At 38.1% G+C, this 22537-nt stretch overlaps 1 protein-coding gene across 50 annotated transcripts in view; it reads left to right on the top strand.

The window, feature by feature from the left end:
* The window catches only part of SLMAP (sarcolemma associated protein), a 144767-nt gene that overhangs the window by 45592 nt on the left and 76638 nt on the right, over positions 1-22537 (top strand). For 30 of the 50 annotated variants that reach the window (XM_055079690.1, XM_055079682.1, XM_055079683.1 and 27 more), the window contains exon 2: positions 14573-14726. In XM_055079690.1, coding sequence (XP_054935665.1) covers positions 14573-14726 — 154 coding nt within the window. The remainder of the gene's footprint in view (positions 1-14572; positions 14727-22537) is intronic. The other 20 variants (XM_055079709.1, XM_055079702.1, XM_055079703.1 and 17 more) reach the window with 1 other exon arrangement.

Here is a 22537-nt window from a genome sequence, read left to right as displayed (position 1 = left end):
GCCCGGGAAGCTCCCACATGCCGCGGAGCGGCTGGGCCCGTGAGCCATGGCCGCTGAGCCTGCGCGTCCGGAGCCTGTGCTCCGCAACGGGAGAGGCCACAACAGTGAGAGGCCCGCGTACCACAAAAACAAACAAACAAACAAAAAGATGGACTTGTAATGCTGTTCAGAATATGATTTGGACATAGAGGGTTGGGAGTTAGAGGCTTAACCTGGAATAAAGCCTTGAGTCTCTGGTTTAGGTGTAATATTATTTAGTGAGAAATGTTATCTGAATGAGAAATCTTATTTGTTAAGATATTTAAACTGGGGCTTCAGAAAGAAAAGGAGGCTTTTAACAAGTAAAGAGTGTGGGTGGGTGGAAGCAAGGGCTTTTTGGGTCCAAGCACAACATAAGCAAGCATCATACCTGGGGCTTGTGTAGGAAATTGCTAGTAGTTAAGCAAGGATAGAATGGATGGTACTTTTAGGAAAAGTGGAAAATCCAGTTTGATAGGGTGATTGAGATAATTATGAAAGATTTTGAAAGTTATCAGAGCTCTCAGATTTAATTTTGAAGGCAAAGGGTCAACAGCCATTTTACAAAGGGAAACAAAATGGTCAGGTTTGTATTTTAGGAAATAAATCTAGCATCAGTGTAGAGGGTGAAGAGTGTGGAATCATAGCCATCGTCTTTGCAAATGTTATGGGCCTGAGTTGGAGGAACAGTAATGGGGAGGGAAAGGCAGTGTGGAATTGAGAGATTATTCTGAATCAGAATTCCTAGGAATTGGTGATATACTGAACGCCCTATGGGGTTATTGACATTATTACTACTGATAGTATTTGTTGTTATTACTGTTTTGCATTTGCTCTAAGTGACTTTGGAAAGTCACATTCTATTTTTAGCGGCTGATGGCTGAATTCCTATTCACAGGTGCTCAGGAAATGGTGGGTAAATGATGGAATGAGTCAGGGCTGTAAATATCACACTCACGAAATATTTATTTAAAATACTTGTATGGGGCTTCCCTAGTGGCGCAGTGGTTAAGAATCCACCTGCTAATGCAGGGGACACGGGTTCGAGCCCTGGTCTGGGAAGATCCCACGTGCCGCGGAATAACTATGCCTGTGCGCCAGAACTACTGAAGCCAGTGCACCTGGAGCCCGTGCTCTGCTGCATCAAGAGAAGCCACCACAATGAGAAGCCTGCGCACGCAACGAAGAGTACCCCCGCTCACTGCAACTAGAGAAAGCCCGCGCACAGCAACGCAGACCCAACGTAGCCAAAATAAATAAATAAAATAAATAAATTTATTTAAAAAAATAAAATACTTGTTTGATGCCTGTTCAGCAGGCATTTTGTTAAGGGCTAGGGATATCACTGAGATAAAGGGATGTCACTTATCTTGATCTTCAGGGGATTTGCCATGGTCATGAGGTGTCTAATAGACCTTATTTGCCATTCTTACTTTCTGTGTAATCTTTGGGCATATAATTTAACTTCTTACCCTGTCTGTTCATGTGGGATACTACTTATTTCATAGTATTCTAAAGTTTAGATAAGGTTATGTGTATAAAGTGCCTAACATAGTCCCTGGCATATGCTTGTTCCCTTTTAATCTGCCATGGACATGGAAGCTGGGAAACTCAAATTTATTAGGATTGTATGTCAAATAGGTGATAGAAGGTAGTGAGTGCATTTCTGAAAGAAATTTTAAAAGTTCACTTTTCCTGATAATTTGGCATCATAAGGCCTGATTGCTGTTTTATGATTTTATTGTGACCATAGAAAGGTTACTTAGATAGGTTGCTTGTGTTTCAGCCTCAACCTGTGGATCTATCAAATGAACAAAATCATTCCTAATTCATGTGATGGTTGGTAGAAACATTAGAGATGGTGGTTGTGAAATGACCAGACAAACATAAGTAGCATAGCAGAATAGTTGAGATTAAAAAGTTTAAAATGTACATCTCTCCCCATTACTACCTTTGGCAGGTTTACTTAACCTATTTTAGTCCTAATTTCTTTATCTGTGGTATAGGGATAATAAAACATCTACCTCATAGGACTGTTTTAAAGAGTAAGTGGAAAAATGCATGGAAAGTAGTTTATCCAGGCATATGGTTAGAACTCAAAAACTTGTGATTATTGTAAATTATGTGGTATCTTTTTGACAGTGTTGAACAATTAGCTCTTCTTTGGCTTTGCTCTGTGTTTAAAATTTCTGTATACATAGGTGAATTCTGGATTTAAGTGATGTTGCCTTTCATGGTGAAAGAAATCAACAACCCTTTTAAAAGAAAAACTTCCCAGCAGCTTCACCTTTGGCCCTTAAAACCTTGGAAAAATGTTTAAGGCCTTGTGTTAAAGCCATAGATGGAGTTGGAATTTGAATGTGATACTTTCTGTTACTAAATTTCAGTTCAAAATTTAAAAAAGAATTAGTGACTCTTAATTGGGGGCATTACCTACTCATCCTGAGAAACAGTAGATGTCATGAGAGATATTGGGAAATGTCATGAGAGATATTGGGAATAGACTATGTTTTGAATATCTGAATCATGTGGGGGGCAGAAAAATGGGAGCCTCTGCACTATACTCAACCCTGTAAGGGGTTTATTTTCTTTGGTCCCAATAGTCATTTCCCATTGTTTCATAAATTTCATCATTATTATTTCTATATGTTCACTTATAGTCCTCAGTAACTGTTTCCTTTTCTCTTTCAAAGTAGAAGTATTATAATTTTTAAAGAACTCCCCTATGGATGTGTGAATTGTCAAAGCCTTGAGGAGATAACTCTCTTGAAGAATTAACTGTCACTAAAAACAGGGAGACGTGAGTAAAGAACAAGTTGTCTTAAACATTAAAATTATATGCCAACCTGAGTGGTTATGCTTAAAGAATAGAAAAGGCCATCATAATCATTTTGATTACTTTATTAAGCATTTTAAAAAGCTATGAATGTTCTTTTGGGGGGCAGATGTACTATTTGTGTCTTTTAACATTTCCATTTAGTTTGTTTGCCAAATAGACTGTTTCATGGTGGGCAGTTTTTTGTTTTTGTTTTCCTAAATAAGATCTAGATTCCTGTTTTGCCAATTTTCTAATCTTTAATGGAAAAAAATTAATTTCTCCTTCTCCCCTACCTCCTAGTGACTGTATAAATCAATATCAACTGTCCTTAGATTTAGCCCATAGTGTGCATTATTAAACAATATGTAGGGCTACATCCTTTAAATATAGGGACCTTGTTCTGTATTTCCCACAAATGTGATCACAGTGATTTCCTTTTGTGGCAAACAAGACTGTTATTCTATGGGTGAGGTTTTTTAACTATCAGAGATAAAGAATGGAGGTGCAATTATTTTATTGTTATTTCAGCTGATCTCAGGATGGTTTAAGCTAACATTTTGTGAGGAAAATAATGATCTATAAATTATTGTCAGAGTATTGTGTATTTAAAATATCACACTATCCCTTTGCTCTATCCTTAATATGCTAAAATGTGTGGTATTTTAAAAACATGTTTATTTTAGGTATTGACTTTAAAATTTTAACGTTTGAGGTTAAGACCTCTTGGGGTCTAGAAGATTGAGTTTGAGATCAGTATCTGTTCTTTAATTACTTCAGTAGGAGCTTCAAAGACAAAGAAGAATGCATCTTGCTGTGATTAAACACCATGAGAGGAGAAAATAATCAGGATTTGCCTGTCAACCCATCAGTTTTGGGTTATAGGAAATAGGTTAATCTCTTCCAAATAGGAATTTGGTTCAGGCTTTCAGTAGCCTCACCTCTCAGAACTGTAATGTTCTGATAATACGTAAATTAGATTCAGAAATCTAATTTACTTTGTCTTGAGTTCTCAGTGAAGGGTTGTCACAATTTTGTTTGCATATTTTAGAAGGGTGTAATCATTCTAGCTGTGTTTTATATGTTTTGTAATATTCTCATTAAATTAAAAAAATTTCTCCTCCCCATCTTCTCTACTTCTGTTCTTCATAATCGTATCTCTGTTCCTATGTAGAGAGATAGAAATACTTCTGCTTTCTCTTTCTATTATGGACTGGCTCCACAAGAAATAATTACTTTACAACAAATGTGTCTGGATGTCACTTGGAGATGGAAAAAGTCCTGGCAATTTCATAACATTTGTAAGACCTTTGGGTATATATTGACAAGTTCATTCTAGTTTACCTATGAGATTTTATTTTGGTGAGAACATTTTACCACTTTTCTATGTGTTTCCCCATGGCATGTGAATAAAACTTTTATTTCCCCCTTCAGTGGCACACTTAAAAATTCCAGCCTCTGAAATATGTGGTGCTTTGCTAGTCAGGAAGCCAGGAAGGTTATATAAACAAATCCATATTGAACATGCACATAAACTAAGTTTGTGTACTCTAAGAAATAACTAAATTGTTGGTGGCAAAAACGTACAAGTTATGGATCTCCCTATTTCTAGTGACTCCCACTGCAGTCATCCTACACACAGCTGCTAGATTATCAGAGCTGTTGGAATAATCTCCCTAAAACAGTATTTTCATCAAATCCTTTAGTAGTAGCTTCTGTCTTAAGAAACGTCAACTCCTAAGTGCAGTGCTCAGGCCCTCTCTTTATAGCTTCACTCTATTTTATATTTCCCCACTTCTTCCTTTGTTTGTTTTTGGTTACCCTCTAGGGCTGGGCCTTAACTATATATAAATATACTGTAATACCTGTTCCTCCTCCATCTCCTCCTTCTCCTTGCCTTTCATTCAGATCACCTCTCTTACTATTTTTTTTTGGTGCGGTACGCAGGCCTCTCACTGTTGTGGCCTCTCCCGTTGTGGAGCACAGGCTCCGGACTCGCAGGCTCAGCGGCCACGGCCCACGGGCCCAGCCGCTCCGCGGCATGTGGGATCTTCCCAGATCGGGGCACGAACCCACGTCCCCTGCATCGGCAGGCGGACTCTCAACCACTGCGCCACCAGGGAAGCCCTCTCTTACTCTTAAGTGTCTTGTTAGCAAGTGACTGTGCCTAACTTTATTAATCCTAATCCGGCCTCTCAGGATTTGGGTACTTAATGCATACTCTCTTAACTTAGTGTAGAGTTGCTCCACATTTGATTTTATGGATGTGCAATCTCTCCAGACAGGTGCCAAGTAAATGTTATAGATTAAAATGATTTGCCTTAATAGTGGAGTTAGAGTTGAAATTGGCTCTTCCTAGTCTGACTGCTTCAGGAAAACTTCATAAACAAAGTGGGATTTCATAACTTTGGACTCAAAGACCAGAGACTGTTTAGTCTAAGTAGGAGAGAAGGAAGGCATTGTGGAGGTTTTGAAGGAATAACAGTGTCAAATCTGTACTCTCTGTGAGACCATGACAATCTGCTTAATATACCTGAGCCTCAGTTTCTTAATCTAGAAAATGGACATGGTAATAGCTACTTGGTAGGATTGTTGTGAAGATCAGAAGTGCTTGCCCATAGCAGGCAGTCAATAAATGGTAGCTGTTATTATAGATTAGGGACTTGTGGAGTGATGCCATAAAAAATAATGGAGGAGGAAGCTCCAAAAATTGGTTTTCTTCACCAGGATGAGTGTTAAGCTAGCATGAACTGTCTGAAGCAATTATTTTGGAACTCTGGAGTCTAAGCAAACACTTGCAGCATCCAGGGGAGTGCTTAATGAAGAAGAGGGTGATAAATTTCTGAGAATTTCAGTGGTTTGCACAGTGGCTACCATTTCCATCCCCTAGCCCTGTGGTGGGTAACTGTGGGTATGGTGGCCCATGATTCCTGGTGTGACTTTGCTTGTCTTCCAAAAATTGGGGTTGTATGTTTTTGTCACTGCTTTTTATTGCTGAGGGCCTGGCGCAGAGGTTGGCCATTGTTTCAAACCCCACAGACTAGAAAGGCTTCTGGCATCTGCCAAGGGGACTAAAAAAAAAAAAAAAACACACCCTTCCTGCCTTTTCTTATTGGATCCTGACGTTTAAGGGAATCTCTCTTAGGTCACTGAATGATCATGGAGATGACAAAACAGAGACTTCAATGATGATACACGACAAAGAATATAGTCTTTGCAAAAAATAGTTTGGAAAAGTCAGTAAATAAACTGATGACTGCAACCTTCATCAAGTAACAACAGCAATCCCTAGGGTGAGGAGAGAACCTGATTTCTGTAGTTACCACATTACAATATTCAAGATGTGCAATTCTCAAAAAAAATTACAAAGCATATAAAGAAATAGAAAATTATGGCCCATTCACAGGAAAAAAAAAAAAGAAATTGACAAAAGGCATCCCTGAGGAAGCCCAGACATTGGACTTACTAGACAAAGACTTTTTAAATTAACCGTTTTTAATATGCTCAAAATGCTGAAGGAAACCATGGACAAATTAAAGAAAAACAGGAGAACAATGTGTGAATAAGTGTGGAAGATCAGTAGAGAGACAGAAATTGTAAAAGTATTAATACTATAGCTGAAATAAAAATTCAGTGGAAGATTCAGTGACAGATCTGAGCAGGAGGAAGGAGTCAAACTTGAAGATAAGGCAACTGAAATTACTCTGTCTGAGGACTAGAAAGAAAAAAGATGAAGAAAAATGAACAGTACCTAAGGGACCTATGAGACACCATCAAGTATACCAACATATGCATTTTGGAAATCCCAGAAGAGAGTAAGAAAGGGGCAGAAAAAAATTATTTGAAGAAATAATGGCTGAGGAGAACTTTACAGTTTTATTTCTTACATTTAGGTCTCTGATCCACTTTGAGTTAATTTTTGTATATAGGGGGAGGAAAGGGTCCAACTTTTGCAAGTGGTTATCCAGTTGTCCCATCACCATTTGTTGAGGAAACTGTTCTTTTCCTATTGGATGGACCCTGTTCTTCTTTTTCAAGATTGTTTTGCCTATTCAGGGTCCCTTGCAATTCCATATACATTTGCGGATTGACTTTTCCATTTCTACAAAAAAGGCGATTAGGATTCTGGTAGGGATTGCATTGACTCTGTAGACCACTTTGGGTAATATTGACACCTTAATATTTAGTCTTCCAATCCATGAGCACAGGATGTCCTTCTGTTTACAGGCATACCTTAGAGATATTGTGGGTTCAGTTCCAGACCACCACAATAAAGCAAATATCACAATAAAGCGAGTCACACGAATTTTTTGGTTTCCCAGTGCGTATAAAAGTTATGTTTACACTATACTGTAGTCTATTAAGTGTGCAATAGCATTATGTCTAAAAAAACAATGTACATACCTTAATTAAAAGAAATGCTGTTGGAAAAATGGCGCCAATAGATTTGTTTGACCCAGGGTTGCCACAGCCTTCAATTTGTAAGAAATGAAATGTCTGTGAAGCACAGTAAAATTAAGTGCAGTAAAACAAGCTATGCCTGTATTTGTCTTTAACTTCTTTCAGCAGTATTTTGTAGTTTTCATTGTACAAGTTTTTTACTTCTTTGGTTAAATTTATTCCTAGGTATTCTATTTAGATGCTATTATAAATTGAATTGCTTTCTTAATTTCTTTTTTGGATTGTTCATTGCTGATGTATACACACGACTGATTTTTCTGTGTTTTTCTTATAAACTGCAACTTTGCTGAATTTGTTTGTTAGCTCTAGTAGCTTTTTTGCGGGTTCTATGGGATTTTCCATATAGAGAATCTTGTCATCTATGAATAGACATAGTATACTTCTTCCTTTCCAATTTGGATGCCTTTTCTTTCTTTTTCTTGTGTCTGGCTAGAACTTCAGTACAGTATTCTGTAGCAATGGTGAAAAGTAGGCTTTCTTGCCATGTTCCTGATATTAGGAAGAAAGCGTTCAGTCTTTCACCACTGAGTATTATCTTAGCTGTGGGTTTTTCATAAATGTCCTCTATCATGTTAAGGAAGTTCCTTTCAGTCCTAGCTTGTTTTTTTTTTTAATATCATGAAAGCGTGTTGGATTTTGTCAAATGCGTTTTCTACATCAATTGAGATGATCTTGTGGTTTCATTTTGTTTTTTTCCTTTTTTCTATTAATGTGGTATGTTATATTGATTGACTTATGTTGAACCACTTTGGATAAATCCCACTTTTTCAGCAAGCCAAGGCACTGCTTTTCCATCGTGGGTGAGTTCTGAGTTAGGCTAAACAGAGGTGACAGCCTCTAGTCAGATCTTCAGGTAGCCCCCAGACACGTTAGAGTAGACGGACACAATAATTTGCAATTTAGGTCTGCTCTCTCTGGAACCAGGTAGCAGGGTCCCACAGTGGGAATTCAGGCCGATGTCTTCAAGGCTTCTGTTTTACAGGGGGAAGGGAGGGGACAAGGGTGAGGAATGCCATGAAGATTTCCCACTTTTTTTTTTTTTTTTTTTTTTTTTTTTTGGCTGTGTTGGGTCTTCATTGCTGTGCGCAGGCTTTCTCTGGTTGTGGCGAGCAGGGGCTTCTCTTCGTTCAGTGCGCGGGCTTCTCATTGCAGTGGCTTCTTGTTGCAGAGCACGGGCTCTAGGCTTATGGGCTTCAGTAGTCGTGGTGCGCAGGCTCAGTAGTGGCTTGTGGGCTCTAGAGCACAGGCTCAGTAGTTGTGGTGCATGGGCTTAGTTGCTCCGTGGCATGTGGGATCTTCCTGGCCCAGGGATTGAACCTGTGTCCCCTGCACTGGCAGGCAGATTCTTAACTACTGCTCTACCAGGGAGTTCCAAGATTTCCTACCATTTTTAAGTTGTCTTTTTCTTGATTCAGTGTTCACATGGTTGCTGTAAAACTTTGCTTTCCAAGGTTCTGATGAAGTTGGTTCTGACAGTTTCTGCTTGTTTTTTCAGCCTTTGTGTGGGGATGAGAGCCTGGAGCCGCCTACTCTGCCATTTTGCTGATTTCACTTTCTTCATTTTTTTTGATTCAAAAAAAATTTCCTTCTTTTTATTTCTTATTTCTCTTAAGGCATTTTTTGTTATATTTAGTTACTTGTGTCCTTTTAATTTTGTACTCGTTCCTGAAATGATTTCCCTTTTTTTCTATTTCTTTTTGAGTCCTTTCACCTTTCCCTGAGTTTTGTAATTGTGATTTATATTTCTTTTTCGTGCCTTGAGTTATTTTCTTAATGTCTTTTTTAGCGTGTTCTGAAATAGTATAATTTTGATCTGTTCCCAAGGTTTGTCTGTCATTATGTGTAGGGAATGTTATTTTGCTTTTTATTCTTTTTTTAAAAAAATAACTGTATGGCATGGGACATTGATATTTTTCTGTTGCTCATTTTTATGTGAAATTGTTTTCCTGAACTTCCAGAAGGGGGTCATGATTCAGGATAAATTTTCTAATGTCACAGAGCTCCCTCTTCTGTTGTTTTTGTAAAATGTTTAAAAATATGATGGCTTCCTTTCCCCTTTTCTACTTTTATCTGGGTCTTTTCTTTCCTTGTCTCTATTGTCCCTGACCTGATCAATTCTGGTTCCACACCCAACAGCTTTCCCACAGTGTGGAGCCCTATCCTGGAAGGCAGCTTTGGTTGGTAGGTTGGTTTTAAGAATTTATATGACTCAGACTGCTCCAGCCTTTTTCAGAATCTACCTCATACTCACTTGTTAGTGGATTGGGCTAAACATTTCCCATTTTCATCTTCTCTTCTCAAATTGGCGATCATATTGTCCAGTAAATATCTAGTGACTATTTTGAGGTTCTCAAGTCCCTCAAATCCTGCATTGTTTCCATATACATCCTCCTGCACAGATGCTGATTTCATGAAGGTCTTGTGACTGTTGATGGTTTTCCCTGCTTGTATTTTGAGGTTCATATGGATAATTTGTCACCAATTTTTTTTGCAAATGTTGCCCATGGGATTTTGGTTTTGCTCTCTTAGTCACTCTTTTTGATTTTAGGTGGTGATTCAAGTAAATTAAAAATCTATGATGTACGGAGTCTTGCCTGGTGGTCCAGTGGTTAAGACTCCACACTTCCACTGCAGGGGACAGATGTTTGATCCCTGGTCAGGGAACTAAGATTCTGCATGCCGCGTGGTGCAGGCCAAGAAAAAGAAAAAAAAAAAAAAATCTATGATGTAGTATCTGCCATCTAGAATCCAGAATCTACTCTGCATTCACATTTTTAAAACCCCCCTGTATGGACTTAGAATTTCTGGCCTCTGGCCTGTGGCACATCTCCTGTGTTTGTGCTTTGTTCTGAAGCTTTAATTCAAATGTTATTAATCTATTGGTGGTTGGATTTTTTTTTATAATTACTATCATCATATCTCTGTGTGTGTGTGTGTGTGTGTGTGTTTGTGTATGTATGTATGTATGTATGTATGTATTGCCTGCATCGGATCTTAGTTGAGGCGTGTGGGATCTTCACTCAGGCATGTGGGATCTTTTGTTGCGGCGCGTGGGCTCTTCCTTGCGGCATGCGGGCTTCTCTCTAGTTGTGACGTGTGGGTTTCTTTTTTTCCTCTCTCTCTAGTTGTGGTACACAGGCTCCAGAGTGCGTGGACTCTGTAGTTTGCAGCACACGGGCTCTCTCATTGAGGGTGCAAGCTCAGTAGTTGCGGCACACGGGCTTAGTTGCCCCACAGCATGTGGGATCTTAGTTCCCCGACCAGGGGTCGGACCCGTGTCTCCTGCATTGGGAGGCGGATTCTTTACCACTGGACCACCAGGGAAATCCGTATTGGTGGTTGGATATTGCAAAAACCTGTCAATGTAGAAAAGCTAGAAAGAAGCTGTTTATCATTATAGTGGAAATGAAAGCATTTACAAATTGTAGCAAAGTTGAAAGTGATGCAAAATGTATTTGTTTATGGAGTGAAAGAGCAGAAACTTTCTGAAGGCCAAAGAGCAAATTATGCAAGCTGTAAAGTGCTGTGCCTGCGTCTTTGAAGGTAATCGTAATAAGCAAGAAACAAGGAAAAGTGACTGATGGGGCAAGGAAAACCTTTCAGTTCAAGGATCACCATCAGTGCTTGATTTGGGGGAGCTTAACCTTCAGTCAGGGGAAGGCAGGGAGTTAATTGAAGATAAAGCCGGAAAACAGTGAAAGTTGAACTTTGGCCACGAGCTACAGGGGTTTTATAAATTCCGGGCTCCTTACACATCTGCTGAACATCAAAGTGAATGCCCAGTGGCTAATACAAACACCAGAGATGCTTGGGCATTCCTTAGGCTACTAGGAAATAAAGATAGTTAAAGCTTCAACAAGATTTGTTTTTTAGAGTAGTTAAAAATTATCTCTTTTGGGACTTCCCTGGTGGCATAGTGGTTAAGAATCCACCTGCCAGTGCAGGGGACACAGGTTCAATCCCTGGTCCGGGAAGATCCCACATGCCACGGAACAACTTAGCCCGTGCGCCACAACTACTGAGCCTGTGCTCTAGAGCCCGAGAGCCACAACTACTGAGCCCATGTGCCACAACTACTGAAGCCACGCACCTAGAGCCCATGCGCCACAGCAATGAGAAGCCCACGCACCGCAACGAAGAGTAGCCCCCGCTCGCAGCAACTAGAGAAAGCCCATGCGCAGCAATGAAGACCCAGTGCAGCCAAAAATAAATAAATCCCAAAAAAAGCCTGATAGAAAAAGGTGTGTCAGCATAGAGGAGAAAGATATTTCTGGTTTGAAAGTGACAAAGGACCAACTGACATACCTGCTACGGAAATGCATCCAGGGACTGTAAGCACTTCCCAGTGCCTTGCAAACAAGTTGACTTATTTATACCTATCTAACCTGATAGTAAATAGAATAGCTTCTGTACAATGTAGACTGAATATATAGTGGCAGATTGTTTCATAGAAGGTGCAGAAACATTATTTTTAATAACAGTTTTTGAAAACACCAAGGGCAGAAGGTTAAATCAGTGAAAATATTTCTGCAGGGAAGTAAACAGTTGCAGTCTAGCTATACCCAAGTGTGGAGGGAGGCTCAGGGGCATGAGTGGAGGTTAGTGTGGCTGAGAGGGATAAGGGAGGAAAATAGTGTGAGTTAATGAGTTTGGAGAGGGAACCAGGAGCCAGATCATGTGGGGCTTTATTGGCTATAATGGTAAGAACTTCGGACTTTATTCCAAGGTGTTTGGAAGCGATTAGCAGGTTGAGAGCAGAGGATCAATGAGCAGCTAACATAAATGGTATGTTCAAGCTAAATGAAGGCCAAAGATACCATGGTGTGCTTTGGACATAATATAGACATGTTAGAATGAAAAGAACATGGGTTAATATTGATTAAATTTTTTTTTAATTTGAAAATTTATGGTTTTAGAGTTAAGAGCTACAGACATGAGGTGTTGAGATATATGTGTGTGTATGTGTATACACATAGAAAAACACACACACATTTTTGTTTTTCAAACAAAGTTTTCTAAACAGTACTGAACCTCATTTCATATGTTCTTACTTTTGTTCTCTTAATTTTTTTTTTTAAACCACTAGTAACAGCCCACTAACTTGACTTAGTAACACACTAATGGATCAGAATTTGAAGTTTGGAAACCACTGTAAATCTATAATCCCTTTATTTGGCTTGCCAAGGCACATATAACTGAAAATGACCAAACCAGAATTCAGATATTGCCACATTTCCCAAGAATATATTAAAACTAAAAAACAAACTCATTTCTACAGTGCAACAGTAGGTTCCAGTGTAGAAAAAATATTGAGGATAATTGTTCCTACTTGAGCATATTGCCTGTGCTTATCTTCCTGGTGTGAAATATTAAGGCCTCTAAGTTTCAAATGGACTTGTAAAATATCAACACAATTTTCTTTATTAATGGTCTGTAATTAAATATATAAACTGCTAGCCAAAGTAACAGTTGGTCTCTTTTTGAATTATAAACAGAGACTAAGTCATTTATAGACAGCCTGGTGGCCTTTAAATTGTCACCTAGGAATTAATGAAAAGAAATGTCATTTTCGTATCTTCTGCAAATGTTTATTCTTCTGTTGTGTTTCAGTTTGGAAGAGGGTTTTTGGGAGGAGTGAAGGATAAATGAAACATAAAGGTCAGTGTGAAGTAATGGGGGAAAAATGTCCCTTTTAATTCTATGATATAAATCCCTGCTTCTGTATTCCATAGCTCTGTGACTTTGGAAAGATACTTGCCTGTGCCCCACTTTTCTCACTTATAAATGGAAATAATATCTATATCATAGCTTTAATGTTAAGGTTAAATGAGGGCCTGGTGGTGCAACATGTATTTTAATAAATATTAGTTTTCTTCTTTCCTTTCTTCCTTAGGAAGGCATTCAGTGAAAATGTGTTGCTAGAATAAGCAGGGCTGGAGAGTGTAGAAAGATGCAAAAAGAAAGGTACATCTTTTTTTATTGGTTGTTCTCTTCCTAGTAAGTCTATTGTGTGTGATCCCAGTTGTTCCTAATTTCTCTTGGAATAGGTAGGTGATAAATAGGTAGGCTTCCTGTGCCTCCTGCTGTCCCTTCCCTTCTTAAAGAGGGAAGATTACCCAGGTGATGAAACGCAAGTTTGGGGGGGCCAGGAAGTGGTACCTGCATAGTTGATTCCAGTGTTTTAGTTTCTAGTGTCTCCAAAATGTTTATCACAAAGAGTTTACTGAAGATGTGTTGGGCCTGATACCACATATGTTAGTTAACTGATAGCAATTAATATAGGTGTTACCTAATACCAATTGTCCTTGCCTGTGGGATAAACAGCACTTCCTTTTACTTAACCCAGAAATCCTAGGAGCAAAGTTACAAAGTCAGAGTGAGATGGAAAGATAAAATTAGAGTTTTGTGTAGCTGGCTTAAAAAAAAGAAAATATCAGCTTTATTGAGATATAATTTATATACCATAAAATTCTGTCTTTTAAAATGAACAATTCATTGGTTTTTAGTATATTCACAGTTATGTAACCATCACCACTATCTAATTTTAGAACCTTTTAATCACCCCAAAAAGAAATCTTATACCCATTAGCAGTTATTCACCCCACCCCATCCCACCCTCTGCCCCAGCACCTCAGCCCCTTGCAACCACTAATGTGCTTTTTATCTCTATGGATTTGCTTATTCTGGATATTTCATATAAATGGAATTACATAATATATGTCTTTTGTGACTGCTTTTACTTAGCAGAAGGTTTTAAAAGTTCATCCATGTTATAGCTTGAATCAGTACTTCATTCCTTTTTATTGCAAAATAATATAATTCATGTGGATATACTATGTTTTGTTAACCCGTTCTTCAGTTGATGGGCATTTGGGTTGTTTCCATTTTTTGGCTATAAGGAATAATGCTGCTATGAACATTCGTGTACAAGTTTTAGTGAAGACATATGTTTTCAGTTCTCTTCAGTATATACCTCAGAGTAGAATTGCAGGGTCATATGCTAACTTTTTGTTTAACATTTTGAGGACCTTGTAAACTGTTTTCTGAAGTGATATACAATTTTGTCCAGCTGGATTTTAAATCACCCAGTTTCAGGGTTCTAATTTCATATGTAATGAAGGAGAATCTTAGCTGAACTAAGCGGTTTCAATTGATAGGGGGAAAAAAATCTACCTGCAATAGTTTGCAAAGTTGGAAGTACTGATACTTTTTTTTAAAAGTAAGTTTGGAATTATTACTACTAATCTTTGGCTCTTTTTTTAAATTTTATTTTTGCAGTTTTATCTCCAAGACACTAAAAGTAGTAATGGTACCTTTATAAATAGTCAGAGATTGAGTCGAGGCTCTGAAGAAAGTCCACCATGTGAAATTCTTTCCGGTGACATTATCCAGTTTGGGGTAGATGTGACGGAGAACACACGGAAAGGTACGGGTATGGATCGATTTTTCCTATTATTTGTCTTGTTTGTTTATTTTTTTATTCTATTCTTTAATGTTACAAAACTTTCATGCTTGCAAAAGCAATTTAAGTACAACATTTTATGCAGTGAAAAGTTGAGTCTCTCACTTTCCCTATTGTTTTTCTAAAATTTTAAATTCTAAAATGTTAAATACTTTATAATCTTTATCACAGTATGAAAACACAGGGCACTACTGTGTCAGTTAGGAAGCAGTTGGCTGTGGTGATGCTGTACTCAACCAATAGGAGCTTAACATAAGGATATTTCTTGTTAACTGATTAACAACAAGCCTGGAGGTAGGTAGGTCCAGACTTTGTTCACTTGGCTCAGTGATGTTATCAGGAATCCAGGGTCTTACTGTCCTCCCATTCTGTTATCCCTTACATGTTGGTTTTTTATGCTTTTGCTTGTTGCCTCATGGTCTTAAGAATGATGGCTGCAGCCCTAGGCTTTATTTTCCTCACACCAGTGTCCTAGACAAAAAAGATAAGATGGGGGCAAAATGCCTTTTTGTGTGGCTCTCTTTTCATGTTTGAAAGAACAATCTTTCATAGACTCCTTCCAGCAGATTCTTTTGTCTCACTGGCTGCATGGGTAGGTCACATACATACCTTTAACTGTAGCTACAAAGGAGCCTGGGAAGGAAGTTACTTGGCAAAGGGGAGCAGGAGATCCGTGACTGGCACAGGTCAATTATGATTTATCCCTTTTGGTTGTGTCTTCATTGTTGCCCCAAACAAAATCAGAATTCTGTAGGCAGCTACCACGAATATAAAATTTCATGTCTCAAGTTTTTGAAACTAGGATTTCTCTAGCTAAATAAATTTAGATTAATTTTACAATTCTGAGGCTTTTTGGCCCTACCTAGTTCACTGTTTACTTTATGACCATGAAATTATATGACTGAAACATAAAACTAAATAAATAGGAACCAAAAGTATGCGGTCCCACTGTTGCAGTTTAGTATAGACAGTGGAACCAATTGGCAGGTTTCTCCTTTTGTTTCTCTGAGCACACTCTGATCTGATAATACCCTAAGTCATTAGTCTCTGGCATTTTGCACAGTAGATATGGGAATCCAGGGGGTGCTGGTGATGATAGTGTGTGTGTGTACAGGTGCATATACGTTTACATACTGCAACTGCAGTATTATTTTTGCTGGGTTTTGTTGGCCTCCTCAGAGTGTTAGGTTTTTTGTTTGTTTGCTTGTTTGTTTTCTTAAGGTGTTAGGTTTTGAAATTTGGATGTGTGTAGGGCCAACGTCTTAGGAATTTTCATTTACAATTTAAAACAGAACGGAAAGTTTGTATTTTGATGCAAAATATTGAGTGCTCCTTACTAAGAGACCTCAACTTATGTATAAACATACTGAGAACAGCTGCAGTGGACCCTCTGATATCTGCTGTTGCCACATCACACCTCCTCTGCTAGCAAGTCATTCAGCAAACATTTACTGAACCCCAGCTGTGAGGAGCCCACAGAGAAGACAGAATTTGATTACACTGTCTTTCTCTCCAAGGAATATCTATTTTCTTGGCTTGCATTTCTCAAAGAGAATTAAAAGGTGTTAATTGGGCTTCCCTGGTGGCGCAGTGGTTGCGCGTCCGCCTGCCGATGCAGGGGAACCGGGTTCGCGCCCCGGTCTGGGAGGATCCCACATGCCGCGGAGCGGCTGGGCCCGTGAGCCATGGCCGCTGAGCCTGCGCGTCCGGAGCCTGTGCTCCGCAACGGGAGAGGCCGCAGCAGAGGGAGGCCCGCATACCACACAAAAAAAAAAATAATAAAAATAAATAAATAAATAAATAAATAAAAGGTGTTAATTGATAGAAGAATGAAGTAATCAAATACATTTAGGAATGCTTAGTTAACCAAAGATAGTCAGGACTTCTCCGACCTTATAACATGCTAACATATATGCAGATCTCCAAGGGGGTGACTGTTATAAAATGTAAGTAAGCTCCAAACTCCTTCCTACTCTTCTTCCGCATCTAGCTCTGGGGGCCACTTTAGAAAATGCTGTAGAAAGCTAAGAGGACAACTCTGAGATTCAGGGTTACTATTAGTACAATATTATTTTGACAACATAGATTCTTGCAGCCTTCTTTGAAAATTTATCTTTTATGCCAACTTTAAGGAAAGTAAAGAAAAATTTCTTCATCATTTAAAATGTTGTTTCTTTTGGTATTTATTGCCTTCAAAAAGTTGACTTATATTACGCATGGCCTCTTGGGATACAGCTGTGTCACGAGTTGAGTATTACTGTTGAAGCATATGCTTTAAAAAATTAAAAAAAAGATGCTCTATGCTAAACAGTATTATGATAAGCTTTATATCACTTGGAAAATCCTACTGAAATTGTACAACACTACTGGATAACCCCTGGATCAAAGAAGACATCAAAAAGGGAATTTCAAACTATATGGAAAGGAAAGGAGACTTTCATACCAAAATACAGTAAATCCTTTACTCAGATAAAAATTTATAGTCTTAAATATTTTCCGTATTAAAGAAGAAAGACAAACAATGAAGGAACTTGGCACTTAGAAGAAATTAGAAAAAGAACAACAAGAAAAAGAAGTTGGGAAGAAGAAATAAAAAAGCAGAAATTAATGAAATGAACAAAAAACTCTGGAAGGGATTAAACAAACCCAAAGGCTGGATCTTTAAGACAAAACCGTAAAATAAAATAGGTAATTAGTAAGCCTTGATTCCTTTATTAGGTTAAAAAAATAAAAGGAATGAGAAAGGAGATATAAACACAGATATGGGATATACCAAAAGAATTATTAGAGACTATTACATGCCAAACTATGGCAAAGGAAAAAAAAAAAAAAAACTAGAGTAAATTAATGTTTTCCTGGCAAAATTATCCCAAGATGTAGGAAACTTTTAAGTTGATTTCTTTAAAAGAGACTAAAAAAATTATTAAAGATTGACCAGAAATGGGCATTCACAGCCGAATTTGGTCCTACTAAAAAAACAGATAAATCCAATGTTGTTTAAATACTCCAACATAGGTGAAGGTGGCAAGCTCTCAAAATCCTTTGAAGAAGCTAGCAGCCTGTCATTAGTGCCAAATTCTGATACAGATAAAGTACAAAGAAGAAAATTGTAACTAATTTCATTTGTGACAATAGATAAAAAATCCTGATTAGGGTATTAATAAATTAAATTCAGAAATGAAACTATGTCTGTGAGTCTATTTTTGTTTCGTAAATAAGTTCATTTACATCATTTTTTAAGATTCCACATATAAGTGATATCATATGATATTTGTCTTTCTCTATCTGACTAACTTCACTTAGTATAATAATCTCTAGGTCCATCCATGTTGCTGCAAATAGCATGATTTCATTCTTTTTTATGGCTGAGTAGTATTCCATCGTGTATATAAACCACATCTTCTTTGTCCATTCATCTGTCTATGTCTATCTGTGGACATTTAGGTAGCTTCCGTTTGTTGGCTGTTGTAAATAGTGCTGCTATGAACATTGGGGTGCACATATGTTTTTGAATTATGGTTTTCTCTGGATACATGCTCAGGAGTGGGATTGCAGGGTCATATGGTAACTCCATTTTTAGTTTTTTAAGGAACCTCCGTACTGTTCTCCATAGTAGCTGCACCAATTTACATTCCCACCAACAGTATAGGAGGGCTCCCTTTTCTCCACACCCTCTCCACCAATTATTATTTGTAGACTTTATAATGATGACCATCCTGACCCATGGGAGGTGGTATCTCACTGTAGTTTTGATTTGCACTTCTCTGATAATTAGCGATGTTGAGCATCTTTTCATGTGCCTCTTGGCCATCTGTATGTCTTCTTTGGAGAAATGTCTATTTAGGTCTTGGGCCCATTTTTTTGATTGGGTTGGTTATTTTTTCTGTTATTGAATTGTATGAGCTGTTGTATATTTTGGAAATTAAGCCCTTGTTGGTAGCAGCATTAGCAAATATTTTCTCCCAGTCTGTAGGTTGTCTTTTCATTTTGTTTATGGTTTCCTTTGCTGTGCAAAAGCTTATAAATTTAATTAAACCCCATTTGTTTATTTTTGTTTATATTTCCATTACTCTAGGAGACAGATGCTCTACAGTGCTTTTGAATACATTTATAATAAGGATATCAAATGAGATACTTGAAATGATAAAAACTAGTTTGTGGGGATCTATGAAAGGATTTTTTTGCAGCAGTGTGCATAGTACAAAAAACAATGGAAGGATAATTTTTAAATTTCCCTTCATGCAGGTATTAAAAAGAATACATTAGTATTATATGAATTGCAGGGATTTCTGTAAGATATACTGTTGAGTGAGGAAAGGATTACTTTTAGTAATTTCATTATTTTTAGAAAGTCTCATCAGTCCCTATAAATGTACATTTATATGCATGTGTTTGTATGATTTTATGAACATGGGAAAACATGGAAGAGTGCATACATACTAGTCATTAATGTGAGTCTTCCTGGAGTATGATTCGAGAGGAGGAGTAAAGGAGAAATGGGAGCCAAATTAAAAAGGGCAAGACTAGCAAAACTGACATAAAACCCCTCTAGGATATATGACATTTATGTATTTGTATAAAATAATGTATGTGTAAAAGGAAATTTAAAATATATATATATATAGTATATAAAAGTGTTTTTATATTTGTGTGTGTATGTATATATAAATCAGGATTTTTGTTAAAAATGTGATGAGTCTGAGGTCATTGAACATATCAGTTCATATTAGTGTGTCTTCTTTTCCAAGCTCTCCAAAACAAGCTGATTTTGATGTTTGGCTTTCCACACAGTGTGGCTTCAGGGAAAAGACTCATTGGTCAGCACTTTAGTAATACCCTGCCCTATAGATATAAAATGTTATTGCAAACAAATAGGATGACTTTCTAATAGATTTTTTTTAAAAAAAAGAAAGAAGAAAAGAAAAAGGAAGGGAGAAGGAGAGAAAGCCAACCTATCAGATCCTCCTGGAATGGGAGCCTTAACAACCCGATTGCTGGCCACCCCTCTGTTCACAAACCCACAGACTGTTCAGATGGCATGAGTTTTCTGGGTCATACATTACAGTAACCCTCTGTTGCAAATCTTGGCACCATTTAGTTCTATAATCTTCACATATAACTCCAATTAGCTGATCAGTCCAGGTCCTACTTTACCCACTCTGTTCCTAGGTTAAGCCTCTATGAACAAAGGGCCTGTTATGAGTAAGGCAAATGGTATCTTCCTTTTGCTTTGTGCTACAACTGCACTGAATTGCTTTTACTCCCTGCAGTAGATCTTGCCCCTTCTGGCCTTCAAGCCCTTGCACATGACCTTTCCTTCACCTAGAAACCTTTCTAGGCTGAACAAAATGCCCTTCCATGTCCCTGTTGCACACTGTACTCATCCTCTTTGTATGGTTGCCTCCCTCACTAAACTGTAAGCTGTTCAAGAACAGGCAGTGTGTCTGTCTTCATTGTAGACTCTCCACACTTAACCTGGCACATATTGGTTGAATAAATTTTCAAAGTCTCATAAATCTTTATCTGCCATTTTACAAAAGTTCTTTCTACCACCTCATCTCAGCTAAGATTTTGACAACCTTCCTCCTAATCTGGAGGCTTATATGAGGATTGGGTATTGGCAACCTTCTTGTTACCCACTGCCCTTTTTATTCTGCTGTGACTCAGTTACCTCTCCTTAACCTGTCTCAGCTTTAATTTCCTCATCTTGTAAAATGGGACTCATGATACTACTAACTGTCTCAAGGTTTGTGGTATAATATTGAGTGTTCACATTGTGGCACAGTGTTCAATGAGAACACTGAAAGAGTGAACATAAAGTGCTTAGCTCAGGGTCAGGTGCTTTAATTATTACTGAAACCCTTGCCAATCATTTGCACCACCTTTTTTTGCCGTTAAGTTTGCCCATCTTTCTCAGTAGCTTCAGCTCCAGGCTTCTTTACCATCTGTCCTTTGGAACCCATCATTGGCATTTCAGAGGTACTCTCACCAACTCCTTGACTACTCCATGATTTTTGGCCATGCTGTTTTGCTTATTTCTAGCTCTTGGAAACTTTCACCATAAGCTTTACATACTTCCACTTTCCTGCTACTAGCGGAAATCACAAAGCTGATTCAACACAGAATGTGCCAAATTTGCCAGATTGACTGAGAGAATCTTTCTGATGGCATGGCAGTCTTTTTTTTTCATTTAAAAGATGGCTTCTCAACCCAGGATATGCACCAGAATTACCTGCAGAGCTTTGTAAAACTACACATGTGTGGATCCCACCCTTCAGCCCTAAGAAGGAGACTTGTTAGGTGTGGGACCTAAGCATACCTATTTTTTTGTTGTTGTTTGTTTCCCTTTGTATTTATTTATTTATTTATTAACATTTTTATTGGAGTATAATTGCTTCACAATGTTGTGGTAGTTTCTGCTGTATAACAACGTGAATCAGCTATATGTATACATATATCCCCGTATCCCCTCCTTCTTATGTCTACCTCCCACCCTCCCTATCCCACCCCTCTAGGTGGTCACAAAGCACCGAGCTGATCTCCCTGTGCCATGTGGATGCTTCCCACTAGTTATCTATTTTACATTTGGTAGTGTATATATGTCTGTGACATTTGGTAGTGTATATATGTTCGTGCTACTCTCTCACTTCGTCCCAGCTTGCCCTTCCCCCTCCCCGTGTCCTCAAGTCCATTCTCTACATCTGTTGCTGGGTCATGTGGTAGTTCTATTTTTAGTTTTTTAAGCAACCTCCATACTGTTCTCCATAGTGGCTGTATCAATTTACATTCCCATCAACAGTGCAAGAGGGTTCCCTTTTCTCCACACCCTCTCCAGCATTTATTATTTGTAGATTTGTTGATGATGGCCATTCTGACTGGTGTGAGGTGATACCTCACTGTAGGTTTGATTTGCATTTCTCTAATGACTAGTGATGTTGAGCATCCTCTCACGTGTTTGTTGGCAATCTGTATCTTCTTTGGAGAAATGTCTATTTAGGTCTTCTGCCCATTTTTGGATTGGGTTGTTTGTTTTTTTTTGATATTGAGCTGCATGAGCTGCTTGTTGATTTTGGAGACTAATCTTTGTCATTTTGCAAATATTTTCTTTATCTGCCATTTTACAAAAGTTCTTGATTCTTCCAATCCAAGAACATGGTCTGTCTCTCCGTTTGTATCATCTTTAATTTCTTTCATCAGTGTCTTATAGTTTTCTGCATACAGGTCTTTCGTCTCCTTAGGTAGGCTTATTCCTAGGTATCTTATTCTCTTTGTTGCAGTGGTAAATGGGAGTGTTTCTTTAATTTCTCTTTCAGATTTTTCATCGTTCATGTATAGGAATACAAGAGATTTCTGTGCATTAATTTTGTATCCTACCAGATTCATTTATTAGCTCTAGTCGTTTTCTGGTAGCATCTTTAGGACTCTCTATGTATAGTATCGTGTCATCTGCAAGCAGTGACAGTTTTACTTCTTTTCCGATTTGGATTCCTTTTATTTCTTTTTTTTCTTTGATTGCTGTGGCTAAAACTTCCAAAACTATGTTGAATAATAGTGGTGAGAGTGGGCAACCTTGTCTTGTTCCTGTTCTTTGAGGAAATGGTTTCAGTTTTTCACCATTGAGAACGATGTTGGCTGTGGGTTTGTCATATATGGCCTTTATTATGTTGAGGTAGGTTCCCTCTATTAGACATACCTATTTTTAAAAAGCTTTGGGTTGTTCTTTTGGACAACTAGGTTTAAGAACTCTGCTCTGTTAAGTTTCTGGCAACTGTTTTATGTGG

This window comes from Physeter macrocephalus, chromosome 18 (genome assembly GCF_002837175.3).
Source record: "Physeter macrocephalus isolate SW-GA chromosome 18, ASM283717v5, whole genome shotgun sequence".
NCBI lineage: Eukaryota > Metazoa > Chordata > Mammalia > Artiodactyla > Physeteridae > Physeter > Physeter macrocephalus.
The sequence above is the reverse complement of the archived record's forward strand: the minus strand, read 5'-3'. Positions and strand labels throughout refer to the sequence as shown.